General features: G+C 43.4%; 1 protein-coding gene across 13 annotated transcripts in view; it reads left to right on the forward strand.

Moving 5' to 3' along the window:
• Nucleotides 1-16,775, forward strand: part of Wwox (WW domain containing oxidoreductase) — a 902,911-nt gene that overhangs the window by 259,022 nt on the left and 627,114 nt on the right. For 11 of the 13 annotated variants that reach the window (XM_076915921.1, XM_076915922.1, XM_076915920.1 and 8 more), the window contains 2 exons: nucleotides 6,204-6,389; nucleotides 12,158-12,422. In XM_076915921.1, coding sequence (XP_076772036.1) covers nucleotides 6,204-6,389; nucleotides 12,158-12,422 — 451 coding nt within the window. Of the gene's footprint in view, nucleotides 1-6,203; nucleotides 6,390-12,157; nucleotides 12,423-12,884; nucleotides 12,930-12,965; nucleotides 12,987-16,775 lie in introns of those variants that run through there. The other 2 variants (XM_076915931.1, XM_076915926.1) reach the window with 2 other exon arrangements.

The following is a 16,775-nucleotide window of genomic DNA, read 5'->3' on the forward strand; positions in this document are numbered from 1 at the left end:
GCCTCTAATTATATTACTAATTCTATAATAGTGTGATGCACAAACCTCCTGTTGTCCCGACTTAACAATTTTAACGAGAATGAATGTCACCCAAAGCTATCATGAAAGTTAAATGAACTATTTAGCCCAAATTCTCAGTGAATGTCTACTCCATAGTTAACTGGACCATCCCAAGGCAGGGGGCTGGGGGGGGGGGTGGGAAACAGCTTGGAGAATTGAGCAAATGGTAGAGTTATAACCAAAACCGAGCTCAGATGTAATAATACACTTGCATGTCTCCCCTTCCCCTGATGCTACATTTTCCAAAGAGTCTGCCCTGCTGGAAAGCCCCACAGGCGCAGACCTCTACTTTGGTGTGAAGCAAGGCTGAGGCATGCAGTGGGGAACTGATACCTCAGAGCGCTCAAAGCCGGTCTGCAGAAAGGAATGGTACCATTTGGAGCTGCTGATTGACAGCCATGATGCACACCACAGATGAAAAAGAAGTTCTCCAGGACAGACCCAGCTGACCACAGCCATTTCACCATGCTTTATTTTTAAATGGTGATAAGTTGGAAAGGAGATCAAGCAACAGAAACTAATATCCTGATCTCCTGACAAGATCCAGATTGCCCCCATGATAATGAGATTTCATGAATACTTAAAAATGGAATTTATCAGAGATATTTCTCTCTAACTGTGCTGTGCATGCTTCCCACCAAGCATTTAACCGAACTTCACTATCAGTTCTTTCTCGCCTTGCCAAGAACATAGGAGAGAAGGGAATGTTTCCAAATTCCTATAGAAAGGCAATACTAGCTGGATGTTCAAAGCGAAGTCTTCTGAAGAGAAGAAAACAATGGACCAGCATCACATAGGAACAGATACAAAAATCTTCAACAAAATACCAGCCAACTAAATGAAATAATGTATAAACAAAAGGATTATATACTGACTGACTCTTCAGGGATTCAAAGGTAAATATTCAAAAATTAGTCAGCGAAAGAACTAGAAATCAGGAGAATGAAGAGCCAACTGGATGGATACAGAAAAATCACTTGTAAACAGTTCAGTGCACTTTCTTGACTAAAAACCATGCTCAGGCTATTCCTTCACCTCATTTATGGTACTTATACAAAGTCCTCCATTGATACATTTACACTGAAAACGTGGATGATTTCTCCCTAACATCCAAAAGCAGGGCAGGGGTGTTAGTAGCCAGAATCCATCCAAACTGGAAAGGAAAAAAAAAAAAAAATCAAAACTGCCTTCCCTGCAGATGAAATCACTTTGCATGTATAAAAATCTTAACTCAAATTGGAAAGTGTGACAACTCACAGCCAGGTTCAGCTGGATTTCGAGGTGACTGCTGAACATGCAGAAGCCATTTTGCTTCCCTGTGGGAGCAATGATACCACTCCAAAAGGAATGGAAGAAAGATGTTCTGCTTACAGTAACGGGAGAGAAAAATAAATAAAGAAGCAGTTTCGAAACAATACAAATGAATTTAACAAATGTGGAAAACTTAAGAGTTTTGAATGTAGAAAATATTGTTAGAAGAGATTAAAGGAGGTAGCCCGTATTCATGGATTGGAAGACAGGATGCAGTGTAGATATCATTAGCCCTCAGTGTTGGGGTTGATCTTGGGTGCCCTGTATTCAGATGCTGAGTTCTGTGTCCCAAGATCAGGTTGCAGTCTAGACATGGGCATTATACTGACCAATGTGCTGTAACGAATGCTCTCCAATAATCTCCGATAGGACAATGATTGCACAGGAGAAAGAGGAAGGTGAGACTTGAGATCCAGTTCGTGTGTGTCTCAGGTGGGGACCAAGAGGGTAGGAGCAGAAGGAGGAGGAGGAGAAAAAGGTCACCATTTGTGCAGGATGGACCAGAAACATGTGGCTAGGAGAAGTTCACCCTGAGGACAGACAACTATAGCAGAAGCTGCCCAGGAGATACTAACTTGTCCAGTCATGGGGCATTCATGTGGATTTTTAAGTGTGGAAGGATTAATATACCTCAGAACCTACCCAACATAGTGCCAACAGCTTGTTAACCACCTGTGTCTTTTATTATTCAGGAGCTATATAGGCTGGAGTTGGGCAGAAACCCTCATGAAATTCCTTCTATATCTCAGTTTGATCTATACTGTGAACTCAGTTTCTTTCAAATCTGGAGTTTTGGTCTTTAACATTATATGAGAACGAAAAGGCACTGGACAGACAAACCAAAGGTTGGAAACAGAGTTGGAAGCCTCCCATTTCTCAGTAACTAAAAGCATGATGTGTCATGTCCATGGACCACGGAAAACTGAATAGCATTGGCATTCAAGAATTAAACCTTTATGTGATTGATTTTTCAAACCCCGTTGCTGGAATAACTCAGGGGGTAAAGGGTAGTCTTTTCCATAAGTGGTTCCAGAACCTGTGCATATCTACCATGAAAGAATGAAGCTTCATTGCTTTCATGCACCATATACAAAAGTTAGCTAAACAGGAACCAGTGACCTCATGTAAAAGCTCAGACTACTACATCCCAGAGGGAAATATAGAATCACAATATCTTTATGATATTAGAATAAATAATGATTTCATAGTTTGAACTCAAAAAGCCCAAGGGACAAAGAGAAATGAAAAACAAAACAAAATGAGAAAGATATTTGAAAATACCTTGAAAGAGTCTTATCTACAATATAGAAAGAACTTTCATAATTCAACAGTAAGAAGGTAAACCTTCTAGCTCCAAAGTAGGCATTAAAACTGGACACATATTTCTCCCAAGAAAATATTCTAGGTACCAATGAGCACATAAAAAGATTCTCAGTATTATTTAGCCAGGAAAGAAATTCAGATGTAAACCACAGTGAAGTCATCACTTGAGTTTGCTAGGGTGACTCAGGGATAATTGTAGAGGAGGAGGCAGAAAGGTTGTAAGAGCCAGAGGATAAGGGAGTTTCTAGAAGCTACACCCATAGAGTCTCACCAGTGGGACTGTCTAAATAGGAGCTGGACAAGGACAATAGCAACAGTCAAGCTAACATGGATAGCGAAAGACTGTAAGGCCTCAGCCCTGCAAAAAGACCCACAAGCAACTAAGGAAGGCTGAGACTGGGAAAAGCTGCCTTCCCCAGGGAAGAGCACACCAGTTAATTTTACTAAATCGGCAGCCCTGAAAACATGCCTATAAGTAACATTATATAGACTCAGACTGAAGAGGTTGTATTTGTGTATTTAGGGTGTGTGTATGTGTGTGTGTGTGTGTGTGTGTGTGTGTAACACTCAAAAAAGAGGCCATGAATTTGAAAAGGAACAGCATATGGGAGAGCTTAGAGATAGAGAGGTAAGGGAGAAAATGTAATTCTATTGTAATCTCAAAAAATTACAAGAAATTAATTTAAAAAAGAAATAAGTGAATGAAAGGAAAGAAGGAAGAAGGAAGGAAGGAAGGAAGGAAGGAAGGAAGAAAGAAAGGAAGGAAGGAAGGGAGGGAAGAAGGAAGGAAGGGAGGGAGGGAAGGAGGGACACACAGTCAAAGTGCCAGGATTACCACAAGATGCGGGCGTATAATGCATGTCTGGTGGGGATGTGGGGGACGTGTTCCACTTTGGACAGCTGTTTGGTTCTTCCCCAGAAGTTAAACACAGCATTGTGCTGTGAGCCAACAGTTCCATTTGCAAGTACATACTCAAGACATAAACAAATACACCTCCAGAAGAACTGGCAAAGCAATGTCTGTACCAGCGGAATTCACATTAGCCCAGCACCGCAGCCACCCAAATGTCCATCAAAGTCTAAATGGACAAAATGATGCCATCTGCGCATACAGCCAAGATGTCTCAGGCTTAGGAGGGTGGGCAGTGTCCATTCTTTATACAGCCAAATCAAAGAAGACCATCACAAAGGGTCTTGTGTCTGTCACCTTGCTTGCAATGAGATGATTGTGTTAGACAAATCTGTAGAGCAGAAAGTGCATATGAGGTGGGCGCCTTGTAATTAGCGATAGCTAATGAGTTGCTTCAGAGTACTTACTAAGGTGACGAGACCCAACCCATACATGCTCAACTCTGAGCACGCTAAAACCCCTGGACTCAGCCTCAAATAAGTTTTATGGGTGTGAATTGTATCTCAAGATTAGAAAACCCAAAGTAACAGCAAACACCTAGAAGGCAAAGCAAGTCTAACCACCCCCTTCATACCTCCAGCTCTATTTTCTTACTCGGTGACTGCATATGGAGAAATCCCATTTTTCCTGATTTTTGGTTTTGTTTTGATTCCATGTTATTACCGCATGTATTAACTTATTTGTGTGTCTTCCCTCAGAATGTGTGTATGTGTGTATATGGGTGGGTGCCGAGGCCGAGGTGTGGAAGGAGGAATCCACGTGTGGGTCTAGGAGATGGGACTCAGGTCATCCGAGTTGGTAGCATCTCCACACCCTTGGTTCAGTTTTCTTGAGAAAAGAGTTCACTGTGCATGGCAGGGTGGCCTAGTGTTCACTGTGTGCCCAATCTTGGCACCTGCCTCAACCTCCTTTAGTGCAGAGATGGCTGCTGTGAGCCACCGTGCCTGGATTGGCGTTTCCCTTTTTTTGTGGAGGAAGTTCTGTGGCACACACAGTCACACCTGCTGACCTTCGCCTTCCCCCTGCTCAGTTCATCTGGGAAGGTGCAGGAGCCTCTGCATTCACTACTGTGTATTTATCCGTTCTCCTATTGAAGGCCGTGCTTGGGGGGCTTCTAGTCAGTCCATGGCTAATTTTAATAAGTCTGTTCACGTGTAATTATTCCTCATCATCATGTGCACACTTGAAGTCTTCCCTTAGGTAAGTGTCTTGGAAACCTTTGCTTTCCCAAGGTAGAGTATCACAACATGGGTGGTTTAAAGCAACAAATTCCATAGTCTCTAGGAGTTGAAAGTCTGAAGCCAAGATGTCTACAGGTTTACTACTGGGCTGGCTGGGGGAGCCTCCTCCTCATCCTCCTGGCTTCCTAAGGTGACTCCCAGTCGTTAGCTTTTCTCAGCTTGCCCATCTGCCACTCTGGTTCCCTCTATCCCATTGACACGTATGTGATCCTGTTATATATTTTGCTTCATATTGGATTCCAAAACAAAATGGATTTGCCTGTTGTTGGGCTGTGGGCTTCTTACAGTCTACACACAACCCACTCCACAGGACAGTTTCCCCAATTCAGTTAACTTCTGGTTTGTTGCTTTTATGTTTCAATTATGAATACAATAGAGAGTCCTGAAGACCTGTCATTGTGTCATAGCTGTTCATTAGGATTTCTTTGAAGCAAAATGTATTTATTAGGAATTAGGGCTTTCAACCAAATGAAAGGGTTACATTTATTGTTAAATTTTCTTTCATAGCACACATCTCTTATCCCCAGGCTTATTTCTAACAGGTTTAGATTTAATCTCAAAGGAAGATACATATACCCGCACGCATGCGCGCGTGCACACACACACACAGACACACACACACACACACACATGCACGTACGCACACAGACACACATTGAGATAGGCTCTCATTTACCCAAAGATAGCCTGGAACTCACTTCACAGTCAGAGATGACCCTGAACTCCTGATCCTCTTTGCTCCCACCTCCTGAGTGTTAGGGTTACATACACGCTTGATTTATGTGGTGCTGAGGATGGAGCCCAAGTCTAAGTTTATGCTAAGCAAGCATTTCACTGACTTATGCCTCCATCCCTAAGATGAATGTATTGAAATACTCAGTGACTGTCTTTATAAACAGACCGTATTCTCTTTGATTCATTTATTTAGTATCCACTAAGCATTAGGCCTCAGCCTTAGGCCTTTTTTGTAGTGTGTCACTGTCCTAAAGAAAGGAAATCAAAAGGCTCCTCGTGTGTATTTGTGGGCTATTTGGATTGAACATAAAAGCAGTAGTAATTGTTTGTATTAGAAAGCACAGTTAACCAGAGACAATGTGGTTCAATGCCAGCGAACCACCCTCATCCTGACATACCCCATGTGGTTCTGGGTTAGCATGGGTGTCTTATGTCCTGGGAACTTCTTGTTGCTGGTACCCTTCGGTAACAGCCCATTTGGAGCAAGGTACCATCCTGCCTTGTCTTGTTTCTCCCCGGTTGGCATTTTGACAACCCGGAGAAACGGGTTTCTAAGTGAGTGTGTATGGCACCTAGTTTTCGATTGTCAACTTGTGTCTGATGTCGTCCATTTCCTCATGCAGGTCTCTTCACGTGCTTGTGTGTAACGCGGGGACTTTTGCTCTACCCTGGAGCCTCACGAAAGATGGCCTGGAGACGACCTTCCAGGTGAACCACCTGGGACACTTCTACCTTGTCCAACTCCTGCAGGACATTTTGTGCCGCTCATCCCCTGCTCGTGTCATCGTGGTCTCTTCTGAGTCCCACAGGTGGGTTTGAATTTGACTTCATATCTTCCACTTGCCCCCCCCCCCCCTGTTTGCACCATCTGAAATTCCCTTCAAGGTGCCAACTGAAATTTATTTTGACTTGAGGCTGGAGAAAGGTCTCAACATTAAAAAGCTCTTACAGAGAATACAAGTTCAGTCCCTAGCCCCCAGGCCAGTGACTCACAACCACCTGTTACTCCAGCTACTGAGGATGCAACACCCTCTTTCACAGACACCAGCAAACACACACACACACACACACACACACACACACACACACAAATCTTTTAAAAATACTAACTTTGACCAGTCTCACTATGAGAAACATGAGTGTACACAGCCTGGCCTTGTTAATTTTTCTAGATCCTTTTAGATGTGTGATTATGGGGAATTGGTTTTTTTTTTGGGGGGGGGGGACTGTCTAGAGCAAAATAGAGAAATTTTACAATTATACCTCAGGCTCCCCATTGATTTCACTCAGAGATGGAATAATAATTGATTAAATCTGAATGGCACGACCTTTATTGATTTGTAATTCAACAACTTCAAAGTCTCACCGAGAGTAGAGCGGTGGTTATTCTAGCAGGAGAAACAACGCAGTTAAAAGGGCCGCGAGATGAAATCCAATTGTTTTATAATGAGAAATTAGGGAATTCAATGCAGACATTAGCAGTGTAATTGCAGAAAGGGAAGGACTGTAGTTAGGGAGGATTGGAAATCTGGCCATGCCTCTTTCTGTTAGAATTTCAATTTACACATCAGATGGCGTTGCTTTCTGATTGCCATTAGACTATTCAGTCGACAAAAAAAAAAGACATCTGAAAACATCACCGTGTTTTCAACATATTTGTGCGGGACTTGGATAAACAACTCTCTGAAGTGCTGAGGAAAGACAAAGGATTTTCGGAGCTGTGGAGGCAAGACTTACAGCTTGTGAGGAAGGCTTGGCTTCCTTGTGTTCTTGGGGTTGGGGGTAGGGGGAGCTTTGACTCCTTGGTAAAGTAGCTACAAATGAATGAATGAATAAATAAATAAATAACGCGCCAGGGACTATTTTCTTCCTCTTCTTCTCCATCTTAAGTCCTGAAATGTTTTTGGTGACCCAGAATGCAGCTTTCTTTTTCTCTCTCTCTTTTTAATCATACTTCCATAAAATGTAACCCCTGGGACTTTGAAGAGAGAGACCAGCCAAGGGTTAGCTTGAACCCTTTATCACTCCCAAACACAGGGGCTTATGGTGTAAGTGACACGCCGCAGACAGATTTACTCTTGCCAGTTTAAATTTATGATGGCTTCAATGAAAGAGAAACTCGCGTAATAATCCTCCCCCGCCCGAGAAGACACGAAACATCTAGTAATTAGGCAGTAAAAAAATCTGGCCAGGCTTATCTTTGCAAATCACACCAGGTTTGTGAAACAAGGGGAGTGCCCCCCCCATTACCCCTCCAGCAAAGCAGCAAAGGAGTCTACCATGGGGGCAGGCAGGAGAGAGAGCTTTGGAAATAAATCTGCCAGCCACAATCGCTTACCAGATGTGGAGGGCACCACGGGATATGTTTAAATGAGCTGGTATTTAATGGGAGACGGTGTGGAGGTGTCAGCTGCTCACTTCCCTCTGTACAGCTCTGTCTCAGATGCTGTTTCCTGGGACGCCTTTGTTCTCACTGGAGCCACAGTGTTAATTCCTGCCTGCTCGGAGATCCACATCCTAATTTCATTTTAAAGATGTGTTTGGAAGGAAGGACTTTGGTCTCCTGAATGAGGTCTATTGCCATTTCTAGCAAGGCTTAACCAGTGTGTGTGTGAGAAAGGCCCGCATCAATGTGCTGACTGGCTCTCGTTGTCTGCTTTCTTCTTATTAACATTATACAAAATATTAATTTCTACAAGCCGAATTGTTTATTACTCTATTGCGGTATCCCTGCGCTCCAGAGAGCAAGCATGGGTGTCGGGCACACAGACAGCACTGGATCATGGCTGAAGGACCCGAAGCCTAAACCAAATTGTAAAACACAAGTGTTGCTTTCTAATTACCTCCATAAACCTTGGCGGAGTCTCTTCGTTGGAGTCAAGACCCCCTGTTAGGGGAAAAATAAAGTCCTATGTTTGCAGAAAATATCATACTGGATGCCCTCGGGCAAAATATTTATTAGCCTCTCTCTCTCTTCACTGTGTTTTACGTACTTATCTGGAGTCTGAGCGAGTGAATTGAGTTTCTGCCTGTCTAAAATATATCATAATGAAATGGGAAGTTGGCTCCCTTACTGTGGAAATTTTTCAGATAACAATTAAAATAGAACGAGAAGAACAGAGTGCAGGTTGCACCGTTCCAAACAGCCCCAGCAGTGTGAGGAGACAGACGGGTACGCACAGTCAGAGACATAGTCACACATGTACAGTTTCATACATGCAGTCACACATGAGACATCATACAACCAGCCACCCTGACTTCTACTCTCAATCCCTTCTCACAGTCTTACACATGTAGAGTATTGTGCACATAACCACACACATACAGACACACATCATTATACATAATCCCACATAGAACCGTACCCCACCGCAACCTCACATATGTAAACTCTCAGACACATAAACACAACATAAAATTGCACACAATCAGAAAGAGAAAACCACATAGAACCACTAAGTTATATAATCTCACTCACAGTGCCATACCCTCACACACATATACACTGTCACACAAACAACCACACATTGGGTCATATACACAGTCCCACACACAACCACAGGAAGCCACACAGAGTCACAGAGAGACATACATCCCAGTCACGTATGATCCACACAGCCATAGAGAAAAGCCACCCATCATAAATGTGCAGCTCCATAGCCACGTATGTATGCTTCATCAAAAACACAGGGCCTCACGTGTACAGTTGCACACACGCAGAATTTACGGTGCAAGCTTATTCCTGCTCCTCAAACACACTAGCTGATATCTGTGCAAGTCCACTCTTATTATTTTATTTTAGGAATTAAGAACTGGCTCAGCTTAAACAGAGACTTAGATAAAGAAACAGAAGACAGTGCTCATCAGGGGCACTCAGTATCTGGAGAGCAGGCATCAGCTGGCCTCTCTGTGGATGACAGCGACACTGCTCAGACTTTCCTTGGCTTTGCCAGACTCTCAACTTGAAGTCAGAGCAGTTGGTCTTGAAGAACTGCCTTGTTGACTCTTGAGCAGCCAGAGTGATGGGTCACATTCCTGGATCCTCCTTCCCTTCTGCACGGATGGAACAGAAGTATGCCCACCCTTCCCACTTTATTAAAAACTGGCAGCATAAACTAGTGGGACCTCCAGGAGCCTCTGGTCAGTGAGGCCTAATGTCTTATCTGCAGCACTAAAGAAGCGATGAGTAGTGTATATAAGCCCAGTGATTCTTAGTCATGAAGCTGGGACCCCATCCTAACACCAGGAGACAATGCCTGCAACCAGACCTGTGTAACCCAGAACAGTGATGAGACAGTGATCTTCACGGGTACCTTTACCTTTGAAGTGAGACCCAGACCCAGACTTTTTGTAATAAGGGACACTTGCCATTTGTCACTGCCATTCCCTTGGTGACATAATCTTTGCAGATTTCAGAATCTCAGTATTTAGCATCTAAGTGAGTGTCACTGAGTCCTGGGACAGGGGTAATTAACTTTCATTAATGTGACTGCCACTACACTGTGGTGGTTTGTCCTCCATTGTCTGGACATTTGAATACCTAGCTGGCGCCTAGAAGACAGTGTGTGTGTGTGTGTCTGTGTGTGTGTGTGTGTGTGTGTGTGTGTGTCTGTGTCTGTGTGTGTTGTAGAGGGTGGAGTCAGAGAAGTAACCCAAGCCCCCTGGAGGAGCCCAGAAGATAGAGAGTGAATGCCATATATTGGACACAGAGTTATTTATACTTTTAGAATTTGGTTTTGCTTTATTCAGATTGTGACTCCACTGGTCATTGGCTCTTGAAGTAAGAAAGTATTTAACTTAATTTTGGTTTTGCATGAGCCCAAAAGTGAATGACTAAATTTTAAAGGAGATTTTGGATTTTAAATGAGACATTGAATTTTTGAAGAGACTGAATTTTAAAGTGTCTGAATTTATAAAGACTATGAGACTTAAAGTTATTTATGTTTTTATTGTGAGATCATCTTGGGGATGGATGAGAAAGGAGAGGCTGTAGCTAAACAGTGATTGTTGACAAGTGGTTAATTATGCTGGATAGTTTTATGTCAACTTGACACAAGCTAAAGTCATTGAGAGAATGGAGAGAAAATACCTCTGTAAGCTGGGGCTGTAGGCAAGATTGTAGAGCATTTTCTTACTAGTGACTGATGGGGGAGGGCCCAACCCTGATGGGGGAGAGCCCAACCCATTGTGGTGGTTGTCTGGTATTGTATAAAAAAAGCAGGCCGAACAAGCCAGTAAGTAGTTCTACTCCAAGGCCTCTGAATCAGTTCCTGCGGCCAGGTTCCTGCCCTGTTTGAGTTCCTGTCCTGACTCCCCGTTGATGGTGAACAGTGATAAGATGAACAGATGATAAACATAACCCAAATAAAACCTTTCCTTCTGGTCATTTGTATTTCTTTGCAGTAGTATTAAACCTAACCAGGGTCCTAGCCAATGCCTAAAGTTAACATAATGAAGCCAAGTGTGGCGAGTCCTGAAACAACTATGATACTTACTATCTAGAACATTCTTTCTTGGTTGTTTCTTATGATCTGTGTTTTGTAAGACAGCCATTGCTTCCTTTTTTATTTATTTATTTATTTTTCTGACAAAGAGAAAGGCAGGTAGAAAGGAAGCACACAGCTGGTGTTTAATGGCTGTGTCAGACTCTATTATAAAACATCACTTAGTTACTTTGATTTGTGAGTATCCATGCCGTGCCCGTACTCACAAACAGTAGACTCAGCCAGAACCCGTTTCTGGCTTTGTTTACATTTATTTTTTACACGTGAAAGACTTCTGATGGCACCTCACCAAGGTTACAACCCTTTTATGATCATTAATTTTTAATCTGGAAAAGAGGCAAGATGGCTCATCTGTATTAACTCGGATCCTCAAATGAAAACACAGACAACTCTTACATTTGGCTAAAAAAAAATCAGGAAAACCCTGCCAAAGGTCAGGAATGTGGTATTACTTCCCCAATGCAGCCACCTTTTATCTAAAACTTGTTACCATTTAATTATCCTTGAACTTGTGGTTGAAGATCCTTCCTGAGTGCCTATGCGGGGGGCTGAGGGGGGAGGATGGATGAATGGAAGGATGGAGGGAGGGAGGGAGGGTTGGAGGGAAGGAGGGAGGGGAGGGAGGAAGGGAGGGAGGGAGGGAGGGAGGGAGGGAGGGAGGGAGATTTTGACTTTTGATTTCACATCTTACATTGAAACTCAGTCTAGTCTAGAACTCATGATAGCACAGGCTAGCCCCAAGTTCAGGGTGATTCTGCTGCCTGAGCTTTCTGAGTATTATAACTAGAGGCTTGAAATACGTAGTTGGAGTTTCGGTGAGCTTGGATTTAATTGGCCCCCTGCACTTGTGCGTGTGTGTGTGTGTGTGTGTGTGTGTGTGTGTGTGTGTGTGTGTAGGCTTATCTTTCCCCTTTGGATCAAATTAATTGGCAGTGTGTTAAGTCACCATCTTTTGCTTTTAAGGGACCTAATTGTGAGGTACTCTAGATCAAATCTCTACGGGTTGCTCAGATTTCAAACAAAATCCAAAGCCCTGTGAGAAGCTGCATCTTCTGTGTCTCTGTTTTTTTCAGATTTACAGATATTAATGACTCCTCCGGGAAACTTGACCTGAGCCGCCTCTCTCCGTCGAGCAGTGACTACTGGGCCATGCTGGCTTATAACAGATCCAAACTCTGCAATATCCTCTTCTCCAATGAACTGCACCGCCGCCTCTCCCCACGTGGGGTCACGTCCAATGCAGTGCACCCTGGAAACATGATGTTCTCAGCCATCCATCGTAACTCGTGGGTGTACAAGTTCCTGTTCACCTTGGCCCGGCCATTTACCAAGTCCATGGTAAGTGTGTGGCTTCTGGAACCTTCCAGACGTCTTCAGTCAGCATCACAGAAGGGCCTGGAAACCCAGACCCGCATGTCTAATTGTGATCTCATTGTCACCGGGTGTCGTGGGCCTGGTGCAACAGCATCTGGCCTGTTCATTCATTAGCAAAAGCTTCAGAACACGTCTGTGATGTTTAAATTGGGTCCGTTGCTCTACCATGGACTTGTCTTGGATAATCGATGTTGGTTGTCAGTGGTAGATGGAGAACCCGTGAAAATCCTGGATGTTTGGGGCGAGGCACACAATAATAGTTTGCTTTCTCTCAATGTGATTTCTGCTTTGACTCACAAACTTCTGAAGTCTATTCTGTGGAAAAATAGACTATGTGTGCTTTGTGTCAGTTGGAAATGTGGATTAGGGAGTGTTAGGTTCTGTTCTGTGCTTGGTTCTTTGAGGTTTTTGTATCTGATGTTCCAGATGCTTCTTGTAATGGAGGTCTGGGTATAGCTCTTTCCTGGTGAAGGCTTTGTGGCTAGAAGTGTGGTTTGTCCTTCATAGCCCTGAAGACAAATCTCTTGGATGAATCACACCGCTGCGGTTAGAACTGAAGTATTCACAAAGCTGAATGTGAAGATTTTACATTTTCATCCATTGTTTTACCAGTGGTGTGTAAAACCTCTTCTGTGAATTCATTAACCCAGTGTTACTTGAATAAAGGAAGTGTGTTACACAGCATCCTTGGTCCATTGCCCCTCTGCGCTTGGGGCCAGGGAGATGCCTTAGTGGGATAAACATGGCTGAGTAAGAATTAAGAACTGGATTCAGATCCCCAGCAGATAAGTGAAAACTGGGATTGGCTTTACACATTTGCAACCCTAGTGTTAATGTCCCGTGAGTGGATCTCTCAGGGTCTGAAGTTCCAGGTACAGTGAGAAGCCTGCCAATAGATGATAGATAGATAGATAGATAGATAGATAGATAGATAGATAGATAGATACATACATACATACATACTTACATAGATACATACACAGATAGATACATAGATCGATAGATAGATGACAGACATAGATAGATAGATAAATAGATAGATAAATGACAGACAGATAGATAGATAACAGATAGATAGATGACAGAGAGACAGAGAGACAGACAGACAGACAGAGATCATAAATACAGTAGAGCCTGTTTAAAGAACCCAACGTCTACCTCTGACTTATGTAAAAATCACTTTTATTTGCCTGGAGTAATTGTCATCTCTGAGGCTTACTGTCTCAGTCTGCTAACCTAGGCCTAGTCCTGGAAGCTTCTAGCCTCCATACAATCTTATCTAGGCCTAGAATGTTTTCTGCTTCTGAGGCTTCCTGCTGAATAAGCTCACCCCTTCCTTGTTCTTTCTGAGCTCTGGCTCTAATTCCTTTCCATGTAAACTGATTCAGTCTGGCTTCTCTTGGTTTCTTACTGAATTGCTCTGCTTGGCTTCATACTGACTGTGTCATTCTGTTCTAATCTTCTGGCTCCTTCTCATTGTCCGGCTCATTCTGTCTTCATCTGTGTCTAGCTTGTTGTCTCTTTGCAACCTGCCTCTGTACATCTTTCGGGTAAAACTGCCTCCTGCCTTCTTTCTTTCTTTGCACTGCCCCTGGAGTAGCTTCCCTTTCCTCCCTTTTCTTTTGAGAGTGGGTCGTATTTTATTCTGTCAAATCTTTCTCTGATTCGTCACTTTGTCTGCTCCTCAATTCGACATCACTTTCAAACATGGTGTGTTCATTACAAACTAACTTTACTTTCATTGTTTAGGATTAAAGATGTGTACCAAGGGTGTGTCTGTATTCCAGCCAGAGGGATTAAAGGTGTGCACTCAGGCTGAGCTGCACCACAACGAGATATAGTTTCTTCCAGTAAACAGCACAATCTTGGGTTTCACAGTGTGGTCAAATATCCTGCAGCAGACTTATATACGTGCACCCATGGGTGTGCACACCACCACATAGATACATACGTATGAATGTTCCACAAATACACCCAGGAGATAAACAATAAAAGTATTTTCCTTTGAATTTATATATCCTTGGTAGTTACTGATACTGTTTTTTTTTTTTTAATGATCAAAATTGGGTCATTAGACATATCATAAGACCAGCTATCCTTCTCGTGGTGGCAAGGGCAGTAATCAGTTGCCTGGCCCGGTAGAGCCATTGGCTTTCCTTGGCATTTCTCCCTATCAAGACCCAACATGTTCCGTGGGCATCAGGACAAGTTAGGGAAGTTGCCTGCCACATTATACCTCAAATCATGGACATAAGATTTGTCTAGTGGTCACCATCTGACCATGTCCACTTATAGTAATTGAGACCTTGATATGGGTGGTATGGCTGAGGGAATTCTTAATTCTGTTCAGTTTTAGTAGTCATGTGTGTCTTGTGCCTGTGTCTTGTACTGCATGCTGCGTATAGCACCTGCTGTATGACTCTTCTCTCCTTGTCCTCAGTTACTCTTGATTCTGTGAGCAGTACCTGTGTCTAGAAAGTTTTTTCCTCATCCCTTGGTGTGGATGGCAGATATAACAAAGGTCACAGGCTAAAACCGATAATAAATCAAATAATTCTATTTGCTGTAACTATCGTGATTTTAGTTATGATAAATAGGAAGTCTGGTGGTGGGTACAGGGGGAGGTTTGATGGCTCTGTTTCTGCCTTGTACAGTTCAGGAGTAAGATTCCTGGCAAGACAGGAAGGTGGCTTAGGAGAACCTGAGGTAGTAGCCTCAGATCTGTAGGAAGTCCCAGTGGCTGGGAGTTTCTATTCTCCTATTCCTAATTGATTAGGAAGTAGCACTTGATATCTCTTTAGCATGCTTTAGCCACCGCTGTTGGTTTTTTTTTTTTTTTCTTTGTGTGTATATGGTTGTTTTTGAGGCAGTATCTCACTACATAGCCCTGGCTAGCCTTCTGAGTGCCTGGATTACAAACCTAGGTGTAGAGATTAATAAGATTGTGGAACACATAGTCTTGTTAAGGTTCTCTATGATAATGGTGACCCGTCTAGATGACTGGTGGTATTTTGGCATTGAGTTCCCCATTGCTGGGTTCTTCAGAGGAGAGGACGGAGCTCAAGAAGAAGGAGGAGAAGGTTCAGGTGGAGGAAGTATGGTGTTCGGGAGGAGTGAGCTTATGAGAAGGGAGGAGTGAAGAGGGAACTTAAGAGGAGGGAGGAGGGAGGAGGGAGGAGGAAGGAGGGAGGAGGGAGCTCTGAAGAAGGAAGACTGAACCCAGCACTTACTTATCAAACCCACCATTCCCTGCTCCACTACAAGTATTTATGACTCCGCAGCAAGAAAGGGAGAAAGCAGCAGGAGTGGGTAGAGCTGGCATGGGTCACATCCCCAGCAGGACAGATCTGACTGACCACCAGGGTCGCTCTCTCATGCCATCCCCATCACACTCCTCTCGTGACAAGACGTGTTTCTTAGACTACAGATGCACTTCTGCCATTCCCGCTGAGCTGTGTTCTGAGACACAAGTCACAAGACACAAGTGTATCTGGGTTCCCATCCCACATATAGGATGGATTCCTAAATGCCAGCCAACCCGCTTAACAGCCAGGTAACTCTCTGGGCTTCAGAGTCCCTTCCTCATCTCATCTTACTGAAAGCGTTTTCCCCTGTGGCATGGGCATAGCTCGGTATACTCTCCTTTGTACAAGGCCCAGGGCAGAAGAAATACCGCCCTGCCTGGCACTCAGAAAGCCCAGCCTCCCCTCCTCCGTGCGTGCGGCCAGCCCCGGTAAGCATTAAACAGCAGTGTTTTAATATCAGTGTCCCTTCTTTATTTGCCATGACTCGCTGTGACTATGGTGATTTTAGTTACCGTAATTAGGTCACCCTTCATGGAGTCGGGCTATTTTAAGTGGCTCTTTAAGGACTATTGTTGCAGATCAGTAATTTTACAATTGGATGCTCTCGTGCAACTTTATTAAATGTAATATGTCTTTTAAATGTTGCCCTTTTACAGTTATACGTTTCTAATTGTTGCTGTAAATGCATTATCACTTTGAAATTAATTAATTTTTGCATTTGGGCCTCCTGCAGTATAATAATCACTAATGAGAAACTCACAGGGACTAATTCTCAGCACAGCGCCCCCTACCGGCAAGGTCATGTTTCTGCCGCCCTCTTCCTCCAGAGGGCCACAGGACAAGTGTCCTAGGAGTTCTGGGAGAGAGGTGATTATTCCTCCTGCCTCAAATTTATGATAAAATAAAAAGAATGAGCAAAATGGAAATATGCTGTTTTAAATGTTGTTTAAGCCAAGATTTTTTTTCCAGTAGCAATGTCTTGAAGGAAACCAGAGTTTGCTGAGAGTGTTGA

The sequence above is a fragment of the Arvicanthis niloticus genome, chromosome 18 (genome assembly GCF_011762505.2).
Source record: "Arvicanthis niloticus isolate mArvNil1 chromosome 18, mArvNil1.pat.X, whole genome shotgun sequence".
NCBI lineage: Eukaryota > Metazoa > Chordata > Mammalia > Rodentia > Muridae > Arvicanthis > Arvicanthis niloticus.